The sequence below is a fragment of the Coregonus lavaretus genome (assembly GCF_964263955.1).
Source record: "Coregonus lavaretus genome assembly, contig: HAP1_SCAFFOLD_4094, whole genome shotgun sequence".
In the NCBI taxonomy this organism is placed as follows: domain Eukaryota; kingdom Metazoa; phylum Chordata; class Actinopteri; order Salmoniformes; family Salmonidae; genus Coregonus; species Coregonus lavaretus.
The window spans coordinates 29,480-47,500 of record NW_028161235.1 but is presented as its reverse complement, the minus strand read 5'-3'; the positions used below and the strand labels follow the sequence as shown (position 1 = coordinate 47,500).

Sequence of the window (18,021 nt, the reverse complement as noted above, 5' to 3'; positions counted from 1 at the left end):
GTGTTCTTGGGGACCTTCAATGCTACATAATTGTTTTTGTACCCTTCCCCAGATCTGTGCCTCGACACAATCCTGTCTCGGAGCTCTACGGACAATTCCTTCGACCTCATGGCTTGGGTTTGTGGAAAAAGTGAAGGGGGTCTGAATACTTTCCGAATGCACTGTATATAGTAGTAGTGTGAGGTATGGTAGATGGTCTTATCTGGTCTACATGTATATAGTAGTAGTGTGAGGTATGGTAGATGGTCTGTAGTGGTCTACATGTATATAGTAGTAGTGTGAGGTATGGTAGATGGTCTGTAGTGGTCTACATGTATATAGTAGTAGTGTGAGGTATGGTAGATGGCCTTACCTGGTCTACATGTATATAATAGTAGTGTGAGGTATGGTAGATGGCCTTGAACAGGCGTTGGAACTGCCGAGAGGCTCTGCCATGGACCACCAAGACGAAGGCGATGCGAACAGGCACAGCAGGGGCAGTCTGCACCAAGCCCTCATCCCACTGCACGTTCACATTGGCCTTACCTGGAGACACACACACACACACACACACACACACACACACACACACACACACACACACACACACACACACGCGCGCGCGCGCAGCCAGGTACGTACACACAGTGAGGGTGGGAAGAATAGAGGGGTAACTTTATTACTGAAGAATTGCTGTGTGAAATAGTAGACCGTTTGGTATGCAAAAAAATAGAATGTTTTACAGAAAGTGTCATTTCTAATTGTGTATGCATTAAATGCCATGATGTCATACTAATTTAGGCTTTTCATCTAGTGTGAATTCACTGCACAATATTGAGGAAGAGAATCGTCTTTCCAGACCCACGTGTGTTTAACAACAGCTGATCAGAATAAGGGATGGGCTGTACCAAAATGATCCAATGGCGGGGAACAATGGAACAACCCAACTGGGCTATTAGATGATGCCTTCTCAGTATAGATGAGTAGTATGTTGATATTTGTTGCTTACTGCTTAATGTTTTTATTAAACTCTCACTCCTTTCCACTCTTCCTCCCTTTCTGTCGTTTTTCCACCCTTCCAGTACTCCCCTCCAGTACTCTGCCCACACACGCACACGCACGCACACGCACACACACACAAACGCGTGCACACACACACACACACCCACACTCTCCCTTTCCCTCTCTACCATTTGTGGTTGGTCTAAGGTCTACCCTGTGTGTGTATAAATATCCCTCTCTCCCAGCACACCACACATCCCTGTCTGGGCCCCTCTCTGAGGCACGCAGGCAAGGCCTTGCAGGGGAGCTACACTGGGCGTTGTGAAAACAGTAGGTTTCTACCTTCCTGCTACAGTGGGGCGTTGTGAAAACAGTAGGTTTCTACCTTCCTGCTACAGTGGGGCGTTGTGAAAACAGTAGGTACAAGTCTGAAGCTTTTGCTCACCTGAACTAGAATACCTCAAAAACAAGAAACAAGATTCTCTGGTCTGATGAAACCAAGACTGAACTCTTTGGCCTGAATGCCAAGCGTCACGTCTGGAAGAAACCTGGCACCATCCCTACGGTGAAGCATGGTGGTGGCAGCATCATGCTGTGGGGATGTTGTTCAGCGGCAGGGACTGGGAGACTAGTAAGAATCGAGGGAAAGATGAACGGCGCAAAGTACAGAGAGATCCTTGATGAAAACCTGCTCCAGAGCGCTCAGGACCTCAGACTGGGGCGAAGGTTCACATTCCAACAAGACAATGACCCTATGCACACAGCCAAGACAACGCAGGAGTGGCTTCAGGACAAGTCTCTGAATGTCCTTGAGTGGCCCAGCCAGAGTCCAGACTTGAACCCGATCAAACATCTCTGGAGAGACCTAAACATAGCTGTGCAGCGACGCTCCCCATCCAACCTGACAGCGCTTGAGAGGATCTGCAGAGAAGAATGGGAGAAATTCCCCAAATACAGGTGTGCCAAGCTTGTAGCGTCATACCCAAGAAGACTCGAGGCTATAATCGCTGCCAAAGGTGCTTCAACAAAGTACGGAGTGAAGGGTCTGAATACTTATGTAAATGTGATATTTCAGTTTTTTATTTTTAATACATTTACAAATCTTTCTAAAAAACTTTTTTTTCTTTGTCATTATGGAGTATTGTGTGTAGATTGATGAGAAAAAAACAACAATTTAATCAATTTTAGAATAAGGCTGTAACGTAACAAAATGTGGAAAAAGTCAATGAGTCTGAATACTTTCCGAATGCACTGTAAATTGACTTTTTTATGTACCAATAGAGTTTTCATCTTTAATCATCACTGCTGTCTACTTCCCACCACAAAATGAGAATGGCACTATGCAGGCACTCAACGAGCTGTACGGGGCCATAAACAAACAAGAAAACGCACACCTAGAAGCAGCGGTTCTAGTGGGTGGAGACTTTAACGTGGGGAGACTGAAATTCGTTTTACCCCACTTTTACCAACACTTCTCCTGTGCCACAAGAGGCGCTCTGGACCACTTTTACTCTACCAACAGAAATGCATACACGGCCCTCCTTCGCCTGCCCTTCGGCAAATCAGTCCACGACTCCATCCTCCTGCTTCCTGTTTACAAGCAAAAACTCAAACAGGAAGTAGCAGTGACACGCTCAGGACGGAGGTGGTCTGAAGAAGCAGACGCTAAGTTACAAGACTGCTTTGCTAGCACAGACTGGAATATGATCAGGGATTCATCCGATAAACATTGAGGAGATTACCAGATCGGTCACGGGCTTCATCTATAGGTGTATCGACGACGTCGTCCCCACAGTGACCGTACGTACGTACCAAAGACCATGGATTACAGGCGGTATCCGCGCTAAAGGCTAGAGCTAGCACTTTGAAGGAACGGGATACGGACATTGACTCTTATAAGAAAGCCTGCTACGACCTCTGACACGCCATCAAATATCCTACTACACCAGCTCCGACGCTCGTCGGATGTGGCAGGTCTCGCTCTCCGTAGCCGATGTGAGTAAGGTTTTTAAACAGTTTAACACTCGCAAGGCCGCTGGGCCAGACGGAATATCAGGGCATGTTCTCAGAGCGTACGCAGACCAGCTGGCAAGTGTTTGCACAGCCATTTTCAACATGTCCTAGTCCCAGTCTGTAATCCCAACATGTTTCAAGCAGACCAACATTGTCCCTGTTCCTAAGAACTCAAAGGTAACCTGCCTAAATGACTATCGTCCCGTAGCACACCCTGGACCCACTCCGATTCGCATACCGCCCCAACAGATCCACAGATGATGCAATCTCTATTGCACTCTACACTGCTCTCTCCCACCTAGACAAGGGTAATATCTATGTGAGAATGCTTTTCATTGACTACAGTTTAGCGTTCAACACCATTGTCCCCTCGAAGCTCATCACCAAGCTCGGGACCTTGGGACTGAACACCTCCCTCTGAAACTGGATCCTGGAGTTTCTGACGAGCCGCCCCCAGGTGGTGAGGGTAGGTAACAACACATCTGCCACGCTGACCCTCAACATGTGGGCCCCTCAGGGGTGTGTGCTTAGTCCCCTCCTGTACTCCCTCTTCACCCACGACTGTGTGGTAATGCACAACTCCAACACCATTATCAAGTTTGCTGATGACACGACGGTGTTGGGCCTGATCACCGACGATGATGAGACAGCCTATAGGATGTCAGAGACCTGGAGCTGATCTAAAGGATATGGACGGGCGAGCACACCTCCATCCACATCAATGGGGCAGTAGTGGAGCGGGTCGAGAGCTTCAAGTTCCTCTGTGTCCACATCCCGAAGGACTTAACATGGTTCTCTCACACCAGCACAGTAATGAAGAAGGCACGACAATGCCTCTTCCCCCTCAGGAGGTTGAAAAGGTTTGGCATGGGCCCTCAAATCCTCAAAAAGTTCTACAGCTGCACCATTGAGAGCATCTTGACTGGCTGCATCACCACTTGGTATGGCAACTGCACCACCCTCGATCGCAAGGCGCTACAGAGGGTGGTGCGGACGGTCCAGTACATCACTTGGGCCGAGCTCCCTGCCATCCAGGAACTCTATACCAGGCGGTGTCAGAGGAAGGCCCGGAAATGTTTCAAAAACACCAGCCACTCAAGCCATAGATTGTTTACTCTGCTACAGCACAGCAAGCGGTACCGGAGTGCCAAGTCTGGGACCTAAAGGATCCTGAACAGCTTCTACCCCCAAGCCATAACACTGCTGAACATTTAATCAAATGGCTTCCCGGACTATTTGCATTGACCTTTTTTTGCACTGACTCTATGCACACTCGCTGGACTCTAATCACACACTCACACATACTTACACTGACACTCCAACACACACATACACACACTACATACACTCACACACACATACACACACTCTTCACGTACGCTGCTGCTACTCTGTTTATTATCTATCCTGATTGCCTAGTCACTTTTACCCCTACCCACATTTACATATTACCTCTGCACATTATAATCCTTGTTTATAGCCTTGTTATTGTTATTTATTGTGTTACTATTTTCTATTTTTATTAGCTCATTTTCTTACTTTTTAACTCTTGTCACGGATTCTGCCGAGGCTGCTCCTCCTCCTTGTTCGGGCAGGCTTCGGCGTTCGTCGTCCCCGGAGTACTAGCTGCCACCGTTGAATGTTTCTATGTTTGATTGCTTTTGTCTGTCTATTGCACCTGTGTCCGTTTGTGTCTGATTATGTGTTCTATAAGTTGCCTGTTTTGTATTGGTTAGGTTGTGTGTTGTTTTTCGCATGTCAGTTAGTGCTGCGTGTTTGCTCTGTTTGTTGTTTTGGAGTTTACGCACAGTTTGCGTAATCGCTCGCCTCTGTGTGTTTTTGAGGCCGTTTATTGTATTTTGCCTAGTGGTTAACTAGTAAACTTTGTTGGACTAAGCTTCGGTGTCCTGCGCCTGACTTCCACACCACACTTACATCAGCCCCTGACAACTCTGCATTGTTGGGAAAGGGCTCGTAAGTAAGCGTTTCACAGTAAAGTCTATACCTGTTGTATTCGGCGCATATGACAAATACAATTTTATTTTAGGTTTTTACCTTCCTGCTACACTGGACACTTAACTTTAGCCCTAGGACAACCCAGCCAACCAGCCAGCCAGCCAGCCAGCCAGCACCAGCCAGGTAGCCAGCACCAGCCAGCCAGCATCAGCCAGCCAGCACCAGTCAGGCAGCCAGCCAGCCAGCCAGCACCAGCCAGGCAGCCAGCACCAGCCAGCCAGCCAGCACCAGCCAGCCAGCCAGCCAGCCAGCCAGCACCATTCAGTCATTCTAAAGCTATAGATATCCCCTCCCTTACTGCATCATCAAAGACACGTATAATCATATATATTAAATGTAGAATCTAAACCTTAAACCACACACACACACACACACACACACAGGCTTTACTCAGCACTTCTCTATCTAGCTCCTGTACTAACTAGTGTGTAATTACACTGGCTTGGCGTGGGCACTGCCCTATGGTGAGTAGAGTAGTATACGCTGCAGTCCAAACAGCACTTTATTCCCTATATAGTGCACAACTTTTGACCAGAGCACCCTAATCCCTATATCGTAATTTTTTTTCAAAAGTAGTGTAGTATATAGTGAATAGGGTGCCGTTTGGGACACAACCGTAGAGCAGTGAATGGGGTGGAATGTTCCCTAAATAGATCAGGCACTGGCAAGGCAGCCTCGATGGGGGAGTTCTAGCCGGAACCCTCGGGAAAGCCCTGACTTCTGTCTCAACGGTGACAAGAACTCTTTCTGCCTCTGTCATCAGTCTGTCCTTCTCTCTCTCTAACTCACTTTCTCAATCCTTCCTCTCTTCCCTCTGGGGATGGCGAGGTGACAAGGATATGAGACAAGGAGAGGATACAAGGAGAGGAGACAAGGAGAGGTGACAAGGAGATGAGACAAGGAGAGGAGACAAGGGATGGAGACAAGGAGAGTGGACATGGAGAGAAGACAAGGAGAGTAGACAAGGAGAGGAGACAAGGGGAGGAGACAAAAGGTAGTGGAATGGAGTAATGTCTTAGAGTGGGGTGGGAAGAATGCAATACACTCCCTTGTATGAGGTACAAATCACATTATTTTGGGAGCACCTCCTCTAAGAATATGAATTAGGCTCCTAAGAAACCTGCCTACATATTGTTGGAAGTACAATAGCCCAACATAGCTACTGTGGTAGGTCAAAGCTGTGTGCTGGAAAACCTTGGTAGTGCATGGGTCAAGTACGCATTCTGAATTTCCTTTCTTTTTCGGCTTCAGCCCAATGCCTACTTCTCACTTAAAACAGTTTTTTTTGTTTTCAATATAGATACACTGAGTGTACAAAACATTAGGAACACCTTCATAATATTGAGTTGCACCCCCTTTTGCCCTCAGAAGAGCCTCAATACGTCAGGGCATGGACTCTACAAGGTGTCGAAAGCGTTCCACAGGGATGCTGGCCCTTGTTGACTCCAATGCTTCCCACAGTTGTGTCAAGTTGGCTGGATGTCCTTTGGATGGTGGACCATTCTTGATACACACGGGAAACTGTTGAGCATGAAAAACCCAGCAGCGTTGCAGTTCTTGACACAAACTGGTGCGCCTGGCACCTACTACATACCCCTTTCAAAGGCACTTAAATATTTTGTCTTGCCCATTCACCCTCTGAATGGCACACATACACAATCCGTGTCTCAATTGTCTCAAGGCTTTAAAATCCTTCTTTAACCTGTCTCCTCCCCTTCATCTACACTGATTGAAGTGGATTTAACAGGTGACATCAATAAGGGATCATAGCTTTCACCTGGATTTACCTGGTCAGTCTATGTCATGGAAAGAGCAGGTGTTTTGAACAATCAGTGTATCTCCCCTCTGTAAATTGTATATTCCCACTGCAATCAGCCTCTACTCCAGAGTTGTATCTTTTATGTTCACTGCTCTGATATTGTATATTCTGTATGATGTCTGTGTTCTGTTTGTATACTGACAAAGACCCTTCTCACCGAAGCAGCCGCTTCTCACTGAGGTAGCCCCTTCTCACTGAGGCAGCCCCTTCTCACTGAGGCAGCCCCTTCTCACTGAGGCAGGTGCCGTAGGTCTCTATATAGGGAATAGGGTACCATTTGGGATGCATTCACTATGAGACTCACCTTCTAGGGTGCAGTATCGAGGAATGGTCTCAGGCATCAGTGTCCTCTCCTTGTGTCTGCAGTACACCTCAGCTATCTGCTGACGACACTCCCTGGTCTTGGCTCTGGACAGAGCCGAGATGGCCTCCTTCCCACTGATCTCACACTGGTGCTGCTCCCTCCGCTGCCCCAACACAGGAGCTGCAGTCACCGACTTCCTGGGTTGGTGATGTCGCTGATGCTGATTGGATGTTTTGATGGAGGGAGAGAGGGAAGGTTTAGTGGGGTGTGGTCTGTGTGGTTTGAGCTGCTGTGGAGGAAGAGGGTACTGCTGATTGACCTCGTTGACCTCGTTGGGCAAGGCCTTTCCCAGAATGCCTTGCGTTAGGGCCTTGTCCGGTTTGTGCTTGGCTGTGTTTCCTGCCGGTCGCAGGCGCTGAGACTGTGAACGCGCCCCGAGGTTGCTGTTGCTGTCGACAACGGTGTCAAAGTCTTTGGGGACCGAGTTCTCGTTGTTGTTACTATCCAGGAAGACTTTTTCCTTGGGCCGCCGGGAGTGGTAGCCCTCCTGGAGAAGAGAGAGAGAGGAGGGAGAAAGAGGGGGGACGGAGTGGGGAGAGAGGGCAGGAGAGAGTGATTAAGGGGAGGGGGAGGGAAGAGGAGGGGGAGGAGGGAAATAGAGAGAGAGTCAGTCAGTGTAACAATAGGAAAAGAGAGTACACTGAGTTCTGTAGGACAGAGACACAGAGAGAATGAGTATATATCCATACCTGTATCCATACCTGTATGTATAAGAGAGATATACAGATAGATATGTAGATATATATTAGGCTTGGGCGATATACCGTTTATACCGTATATGAAATACCGAAATACAGACGGTATGATTTTCAATACTGTTATTTAAAATAATATATATATATATATATTTTGGGGGGCGGTTGGGGGCTCCCCTGCCTCGCGGGGGCTGCTGGGCTGCGTGAAAAACAGAAAAAAAGAAAAAAAAAAAAAAACATAGATACAAGACAAAACAGCAAGCAAACCAACAATAAATAATTTAATGAAATAAGAAGTCTAATTGTCCTGTCTGTCCCATCTCCCCTCTCCCTCCCCCCTTCTCTTTAGGTGCCACCCCTCCCTCCTCACCTCCCTCCCCATCTCTTTCCCCCCTCCCCCCTGTCTGTCTGCTTGTCTGTCTGTCTGCTTGTCTGTCTGTCTGCCTGCTTGGCTGGCTGTCTGTCTGTCTGCTTGTCTGTCTGTCTGTCTGTCTTTCTGCTTGTCTTTCTGTCTGTCTGTCTGCTTGGCTGTCTGTCTGTCTGTCTGACTGACTGCTTGGCTGTCTGGCTGACTCCCTGCTTGGCTGTCTGTCTCTCTGTCTGCTTGTCTGTCTGTCTGTCTGTCTGTCTGTCTGTCTGTCTGTCTGCCTGGCTGTCTGCCTGGCTGTCTGTCTTTCTGCTTGGCTGTCTGTCTGTCTGCTTGGCTGTCTGTCTGGCTGTCTGTCTGACTGCCTGCTTGGCTGTCTGTCTGTCTGAACTTGTGTGTATCTGTGTCATGTGATCAAGCATGTGGAATGCTGTCACTCATAAGATATGTCTATGTCTGGGACGCTGACACAGGGGTTACAGGGGTTACAGTGTGTGTGTGTGTGTGTGCGTGCGTGCGTGTGTGCGTGCGTGCGAGTGTCAGTAACAACGCTATATGATCTGGTCGTGGTATTCCAAGGCACACAGACCAGCCCTGCCCATTCCAGGAATATCAATCGTGTGTGTGTGTGTCTAGTTCTGTTACTTAAGAATGAAAGGATCCCTCTGCCCAGAAATATACAGTACATGCAATGCAGTATCCAGACACCGTATAGACAGTCTTCAGTATACTGTACAGACACCTCAACACACACACACAAACACAAACACACACACACAAACACACACACACACTGGACAGGGCTGTGTGAATCTTGTCTAGGCAGGTAATTTCTGGTGATGATGCCAGGTCCGCAGGGAGTCTAGTTTTCCTCCATTTCCGCTCGGCTGCCCGGAGCCCTTTTCTGTGAGCTCGCAATGAGTCATCAAGCCACGGAGCAGGAGGGGAGGACCGAGCCGGCCGGGAGGATAGGGGACATAGAGAGTCAAAGGATGCAGAAAGGGAGGAGAGGAGGGTTGAGGAGGCAGAATCAGGAGATTGGAGGGAGAAGGATTGAGCAGAGGGAAGAGATGATAGGATGGAAGAGGAGAGAGTAGCGGGAGAGAGAGAGCGAAGGTTGCGACGGCGCATTACCATCTGAGTAGGGGCAGAGTGAGTAGTGTTGGAGGAGAGCGAGAGAGAAAAGGATACAAAGTAGTGGTCGGAGACTTGGAGGGGAGTTGCAGTGAGATTAGTAGAAGAACAGCATCTAGTAAAGATGAGGTCAAACGTATTGCCTGCCTTGTGAGTAGGGGGGGACGGTGAGAGGGTGAGGTCAAAAGAGGAGAGGAGTGGAAAGAAGGAGGCAGAGAGAAATGAGTCAAAGGTAGACGTAGGGAGGTTAAAGTCACCCAGAACTGTGAGGGGTGAGCCATCCTCAGGAAAGGAACTTATCAAGGCGTCAAGCTCATTGAAGAACTCTCCAAGGGAACCTGGAGGGCGATAAATGATAAGGATGTTAAGCTTGAATGGGCTAGTGACTGTGACAGCATGGAATTCAAATGAGGAGATAGACAGATGGGTCAGGGGAGAAAGAGAGAATGTCCACTTGGGAGAGATGAGGATTCCTGTGCCACCAATCCGCTGACCAGATGCTCTCGGGGTATGCGAGAACACATGGTCAGACGAGGAGAGAGCAGTAGGAGTAGCAGTGTTTTCTGTGGTAATCCATGTTTCCGTCAGCGCCAAGAAGTCGAGGGACTGGAGGATAGCATAGGCTGAGATGAACTCTGCCTTGTTGGCCGCAGAACGGCAGTTCCAGAGGCTGCCGGAGACCTGGAACTCCACGTGGGTCGTGCGTTCAGGGACCACCAGGTTAGAGTGGCAGCAGCCACGCGGTGTGAGGCGTTTGTATAGCCTGTGCTATACCACTGCCATTGCCATTTGTTTTGTCTTGTTTTCCACACACACGTGGTACATATCCCCTCATCAGTCTCTGTATAATTATTCCCTCTGCTCCCCCATGTCTTTGTGTGAGCATTATGTTACTTTTATCGCCGGGATATTCACCCGTGTGTTTTGTTTAGATTGACATTTCTTTTGTGTTTCTTCCATTTGCGAATAATCGCACCAACTGTTGTCACCTTCTCACCAAGCTGCTTGGCGATGGTCTTGTAGCCTATTCCAGCCTTGTGTAGGTCTACAATCTTGTCCCTGACATCCTTGGAGAGCTCTTTGGTCTTGGCCTTGGTGGAGAGTTTGGAATCTGATTGATTGATTGCTTCTGTGGACAGGTGTCTTTTATACAGGTAACAAGCTGAGATTCGGAGCACTCCCTTTAAGAGTGTGCTCCTAATCTCAGCTCGTTACCTGTATAAAAGACACCTGGGAGCCAGAAATCTTTCTGATTGAGAGGGGTCAAATACTTATTTCCCTCATTAAAATGCAAATCAATTTATAACATTTTTTACATGCGTTTTTCTGGATTTTGTTGTTGTTATTCTGTCTCTCACTGTTCAAATAAACCTACCATTAAAATTATAGACTGATCATTTCTTTGTCAGTGGGCAAACGTACAAAATCAGCAGGGGATCAAAAACTTTTTTCCCTCACTGTACACAGAGGATCTTGTCAATGATCTCAAGGCAGCTGGGACCATAGTCACCAAGAAAACAATTGGTTACACACTACGCCGTGAAGGACTGAAATCCTGCAGCGCCCACAAGGTCCCCCTGCTCAAGAAAGCACATATACAGGGCCGTCTGAAGTTTGCCAATGAACATCTGAATGATTCAGAGGAGAACTGGGTGAAAGTGTTGTGGTCAGATGAGACCAAAATCGAGCTCTTTGGCATCAACTCAACTCGCCGTGTTTGGAGGAGGAGGAATGCTGCCTATGACCCCAAGAACACCATCTCCACCATCAAACATGGAGGTGGAAACATTATGCTTTGGGGGTGTTTTTCTGCTAAGGGGACAGGACAACTTCACCGCATCAAAGGGACGATGGACGGGGCCATGTACCATCAAATCTTGGGTGAGAAACTCCTTCCCTCAGCCAGGGCATTGAAAATGGGTCGTGGATGAGTATTCCAGTATGACAATGACCCAAAACACACAGCCAAGGCAACAAAGGAGTGGCTCAAGAAGAAGCACATTAAGGTCGTGGAGTGGCCTAGCCAGTCTCCAGACCTTAATCCCATAGAAAATCTGTGGAGGGAGCTGAAGGTTCGAGTTGCCAAACGTCAGCCTCAAAACCTTAATGACTTGGAGAAGATCTGCAAAGAGGAATGGAACAAAATCCCTCCTGAGATGTGTGCAAACCTGGTGACCAACTACAAGAAACGTCTGACCTCTGTGATTGCCAACCAGGGTTTTGCCACCAAGTACTAAGTCATGTTTTGCAGAGGGGTCAAATACTTATTTCCCTCATTAAAATGCAAATCAATTTATAACATTTTTGACATGCGTTTTTCTGGATTTTTTTGTTGTTATTCTGTCTCTCACTGTTCAAATAAACCTACCATTAAAATTATAGACTGATCATGTCTTTGTCAGTGGGCAAAGACAAGATTGGACAGCACAGAGTAAAAAAATAACAAAATAATATGTTTTCTTGTCACATCCACTGGTTAGGTGCAGTGAAATGTGTTGTTTTACAGGGTCAGTCATAGTAGTATGATAGGTGCAGTGTAATGTGTTGTTTTACAGGGTCAGTCATAGTAGTATGATAGGTGCAGTGAAATGTGTTGTTTTACAGGGTCAGCCATAGTAGTATGATAGGTGCAGTGTAATGTGCTGTTTTACAGGGTCAGTCATAGTAGTATGATAGGTGCAGTGTAATGTGTTGTTTTACAGGGTCAGTCATAGTAGTATGATAGGTGCAGTGTAATGTGTTGTTTTACAGGGTCAGTCATAGTAGTATGATAGGTGCAGTGTAATGTGTTGTTTTACAGGGTCAGTCATAGTAGTACGGTGCCCGTGGAGCAAATAAGGGTTAAGTGCCTTGCTCAAGGGCACATCGACAGATTTTTCACCTTGTCGGCTCAGGTATTCGAACCAGCGACCTTTGGGTTACTGGCCCAACGCTCTAAACGCTAGGCTACCTGTCGCCCATTTGTACAGTAAAAGTAGGGCATAGTTCAGTACAGTAGGGTATAGTTCAGTACAGTAGAATAGAGTATAGTACAGTATACAGTAGAGCACACTAGAGTTGAGTAAACTATAATGTACTGAACTATACTCTACCGTACTCTACAGACGTCTCTGATTGGTTCAGATTTGGTCCGGGCCAGACCAACCAAATGCGTTCTTGTTTGGGGGCGGAGCTCATTAAAATAATAGCCAGTGTGAAGAATAATACCCAAATATGCAAATCAGGATTTTGCATATTTCTACCTTTGTGTACCCATTTATATTATATATATATATATATATATATATATATCTATTTAGGACGCATCACCATGAAGAGAATTACATTTATATCCATAATTATGCATTTCTGTGTAGTACAGATCAGGGACCCATGATGAAATTCCGTTACCGCAATTCTGTTACCGGGTGTAAATCCACTTCACTTACTGTAGTTCAATAACCAAAATATGTTTTTTTCCAAATTTGTCTGTGTGTGTGCTTGTGTGTGTGTGTTGGAATAAGGGTTGGAATAAGCAGCTGTGGGCGCCAAAAACTAGACACTACAGGAAATAGCTTGATAGTATGGGACAAATAACACACACACAGATATGCATACATAACACACACACACACACACACACACACACACACACAAACACCCACACACTAAGACACACACACAGGTTAGTGATATCAGACTATGCGATTGGAACTGATGTGTAATATGATTTGTAATCTAATCCAGCGTTGATCATGTGATAATCCCATATGTGTGTGTGTGTGTTCGTCAGAGGCAGCAGTGAATGAATGCGAGAGTTGTGTTAAGGCCCCATCAGTAAACAAATGCTCTGCCTCGCGGTCACCATACCTTCCTATGCTGGGAGGGAACACATACACACACACACACACACACACACCACACACACACACACACACACACACACACACACAGAGGTGGCATTATGTGTGTGACTGTGTGTGTGTGTGTGTGTGACTGTGTGTGTGTGTGACTGTGTGTGTGTGTGTGACTGTGTGTGTGTGTGACTGTGTATGTGCCCACTGTATTCCTGGCATGTAGTAGCTACTGTGGAAACATTATAGCCAGGTATGTCGGTAAACTGGAGAGACATTATAGCCAGGTATGTCGGTAAACTGGAGAGACTGTCATGAGCCTCTCACTCCACCGGGTTACCACCTTAATTTTCTTCCACTCTGCTCACCACTCTCTCTACTCAGCCTAACTAGCTCCACCTGTCCCTGCTCTGCTCTGCTCTAATTACTCTGCCAGCTGCGCTGCATTACCCACTACCTCTCCCAGTATTTAAGGCCCTGTCTTTCAGCTCTCCGGTGTCAGATCGTCTGCAAAGCTCACACCCGGAACCTGTTTGCTCGCGCTTCTGGCTCACCCTGGTTTTGTGACCCCGGACCTGCCTGATTTTTGGATACTCTTCTGCCCCAGGAGATCCAGACCTGCTTCTGCCATTACGACTCCTGACTACTCTTCTATCCCGGTAACTCTGACCAGCCTTCTGCCTTGCTACTACGTATTTTGGATTTCCCTTGAACTGTACTGCTGCCTTGTTTCATTCCGCCCTGTTGTGTCTGTGTCTCCCCCCCCCAGGACTTCTGGACCACCCACCACCGGCTTCATAGGACGCATCGCTGCCACTGGGGGGGGCACAGACCCAGCACATTGGACGGGATCCCTGTTACCCCTGGAGCCTTCATTCACTCCCTACTTCCCTTTTCCCTTAAGTTTTAATAAACTTTCTGGTGTGACGCAATTGTGGTCCTCTGGTCGTCTGTCTGAACCGTGACAGAGACATTATAGCCAGGTATGTAGGTAAACTGTGGAGACATTATAGCCAGGTATGTAGGTAAACTGGAGAGACATTATAGCCAGGTATGTAGGTAAACTGGAGAGACATTATAGCCAGGTATGTAGGTAAACTGTGGTCGAGGTATTTATTTTCCCTGTGTTACAGTGGCAGCTTTGACGGAACCAGGTAATGAGACACACACACACACACACTGCTCTGCTGGGTAACACCCCCAACACTCAGCAACGCAGGCTATCTACATGATTTGAACCTCAATACGAGAACACAAATAGAAGAAAATCATTGATAATGGGTGAGTGGGTGCTGGTTATTTAGATACTGGTAGTGAACAGAGGGGTGCTGGTTATTTAGATACTGGTAGTGTAATAACACACATACACACACACACAGGCACACACACACAAACACACAGACACACACACACACAGACACGCGCACACACACACAGACACACACACACACGCACTCCTTCAACAGTAGCCTAGATCTGCACAGGGACATAAAACACTACTTAACAACCATGCACTCTGTCATCAAATATGAAGGAAGACAAGGAGGGAAAAAAATTGTCCTCAAAATCACAGTCAGTTCTCTGTAGTTTGGCACAACTTTAGTATCCTGGGAGAACGATAGAGAGGAAGTGTTCACGTGCGCTGTTAAACACACACACTCGCAGGCACGCACGTACGCACGTACCGTCTGTCGGTCTTTCAGACAGACCTCTATTCCGCATTCTCTCTCTCTCTCTCTCTCTCTCTCTCTCTCTCTCTCTCTCTCTCTCTCTCTCTCTCTCTCTCTCTCTTTCTCTCTAAATGAATCTTTAAACTCCTAACTAAACCTGTCTGTCTATATTATCCCACCCACGAGTCTACCACTGGACCAGAGACTGCCCAACACACACACACACACACACTGATTGCGCCCGACAGTAGCCTACAGTAATAGCCAGGCTGGTCACTAGAAAACAGCCACAGGCCAGGCGTTATAGCAGCGCAAGAGCGCGTTACCAAACTCTACATCAAAGTAGGTCTATCCGATTAACCGTGTCGCTCTCTAACCTTCTCCCATGGTTCATTATCACACTAGACTACTATACCACGCTCATTCCTAAAGACTGGTTAGTTTACACCAGCTGATCAACATATATGGGTAACAACAGCTAAGCAACATCTTTGTCATCCAAATACACGCTGGCTTCTTGCTTCGTCTGATGACAACAATTCCATGCGTAACAGCCTTCCCACCCTACAATACAATATAGCCTACAATACAATACAATACAATACAATAAACCACGCGTAGTGGGGGATGGTAGCCTATACAATTAATCAGGAATGGTAGCATATAAAATGAATGATAATGACGCTAGTCGTTATTTACATTTACATTTACATCATTTAGCAGAGAGAGAGTCATCGATTTTAAAAATCGTCATTATTACTACTAAATAATAGGTAGACTTAAATTCGCTCCCTACTCTTACGGGTTGTTGCTTGTGTCGAACAGCCGCTTTCCCAAGCGGAGGTTGGTGATGCCTCTTTGGCAGCCCGCTCCGGGGGTACTGGCTGTAGGCTTTGTTGATGCCCCCGACTTGGTCCCTCTTCTCCCGGCTACTATTGGCCCCTTCTTCCCGGGTATCCAGGGTACTAAAGTTCCACACGATCAGTGTCTGAACCAGGAGAACTGTCAGCGCTACTATCAGCGCTGATTTGGAGCGGCGAGCCAGCTTGCGACCGCATAGATTGCCAACCATCTTTCTCGCTCTCCGTCTCCCGCTCTCTCTCTCTCTCTCTCTCTCTCTCTCGGCTCAAGCTGCGAGCTGCCGCCGTCCGCTAAGCGCTGACAGCAGGGGTGGCTGGGAGGATTTCAGCGCCGCCTGCGTCTATGGAGTGGAGCTACTGGCAGGGACTAGAGAGAGAGAGAGAGAGAGAGAGAGAGAGAGAGAGAGAGAGAGAGAGAGAGAGAGAGAGAGAGAGAGAGAGAGAGAAGACGTGAGGGAGGGAGGAAAAGGGGGGTGAATTGGCTAAGGTTTGAGATGAGGAGAGAGAGAAGGAGACTGAGAGAGAGAGGACACTGCGCACTCTTGTGGTGTTGTCCACACATGACCTCCTGTTTAAATGTCTAGTTTAGACCAGGGGTCAGCCTGCTACTGTTTAAATGTCTAGTTTAGACCAGGGGTCAGCCTCCTACTCTTGTGGTGTTGTCCACACATGACCTCCTGTTTAAACATCTAGTTTAGACCAGGGGTCAGCCTGCTACAGGTCCTGGAGAGCTACAGGATGTGCAGGGCAGGTATTTGTTCCAGCTCAGCACTAACACACTCATTCAACTAATCCAGGTCTTGGTTGATCAGTTGTATCAGGGTTGTTAGTACCGGCTATAGGACCAAAGGCTACACCCAGGAACTCTCCAAGTTATCTCCCTGTGTGTGTATGATAGAGGGAGGGAGCGAGAGATTGAGGGAGGGAGAGAGATAGAGGGAGATAGAGGAGGAGAGAGAAGGGCAAGAGAGGGGATATGGAGAGAGAAGGAAGACCAACGTGGCCTGTGTTTTCTATAGTTAACCTGGTTTGACTCCTACTGGGAGTCTCTCTGTGCTGAGAGGCAGAACACCAAGAATACAAATAACAAACAACTCAACCACTAACTGGAAAGACAAGAAAAGGAGCTCGTCTTTTTCCAAAATAAAATATAATTTTTCCCAAATAAAGAGCCTAAGCTCTGTTGATCTGATAACATGTGGCATACAGTTGAAGTTGGAAGTTTACATACACTTCGGTTGGAGTCATTAAAACTATTTTTTTCAACCACTCCACACATTTCTTGTTAACAAACTATAGTTTTGGCAAGTCGGTTAGAACATCTACTTTGTGCATGACACAAGTAATTTTTCCAACAATTGTTTACAGACAGATTATTTCACTTATAATTCACTGTATCACAATTCCAGTGGGTCAGAAGTTTACATACACTAAGTTGACTGTGCCTTTAAACAGCTTGGAAAATTCCAGAAAATGATGTCATGGCTTTAGAAGCTTCTGATAGGCTAATTGACATCATTTGAGTCAATTGGAGGTGTATGTGGATGTATTTCAAGGCCTACCTTCAAACTCAGTGCCTCTTTGCTTGACATCATGAGACAATCAAAAGAAATCAGCCAAGACCTCAGCATTTTTTTTGTAGACCTCCACAAGTCTGGTTCATCCTTGGGAGCAATTTCCAAACACCTGAAGGTACCACGTTCATCTGTACAAACAATAGTACGCAAGTATAAACACCATGGGACCACGCAGCCGTCATACCGCTCAGGAAGGAGACACGTTCTGTCTCCTAGAGATGAACGTACTTCGGTGCGAAAAGTGCAAATCAATCCCAGAACAACAGCAAAGGACCTTGTGAAGATGCTGGAGCAAACAGGTACAAAAGTATCTATATCCACAGTAAAACTAGTTCTATATCGACATAACCTGAAAGGCCGCTCAGCAAGGAAGAAGCCACTGCTCCAAAACCGCCATATAAAAGCCAGACTACGGTTTGCAACTGCACATGGGGACAAAGATCGTACTTTTTGGAGAAATGTCCTCTGGTCTGATGAAACAAAAATATAACTGTTTGGCCATAATGACCATCGTTATGTTTGGAGGAAAAAGGGGGTGGCTTGCAAGCCGAAGAACACCATCTCAACCGTGAAGCACGGGGTGGCAGCATCATGCTGTGGGGGTGCTTTTCTGCAGGAGGGACTGGTGCACTTCACAAAATAGATGGCATCATGAAGAAGGAAAATTATGTGGATATATTGAAGCAACATCT

At 46.9% G+C, this 18,021-nt stretch overlaps 1 protein-coding gene across 1 annotated transcript in view; it reads right to left on the bottom strand.

Moving 5' to 3' along the window:
- Positions 1 to 15,964, bottom strand: part of LOC311120993 (xylosyltransferase 1-like) — a gene marked incomplete at both ends in the record, with an annotated part of 22,615 nt that extends 6,651 nt beyond the window's left edge. Inside the window, 3 exons of the mRNA XM_084195542.1 lie at positions 353 to 525; positions 7,134 to 7,680; positions 15,695 to 15,964. Coding sequence (XP_084051668.1) covers positions 353 to 525; positions 7,134 to 7,680; positions 15,695 to 15,964 — 990 coding nt within the window. The remainder of the gene's footprint in view (positions 1 to 352; positions 526 to 7,133; positions 7,681 to 15,694) is intronic.
- Positions 15,965 to 18,021: the final 2,057 nt, after the last annotated feature.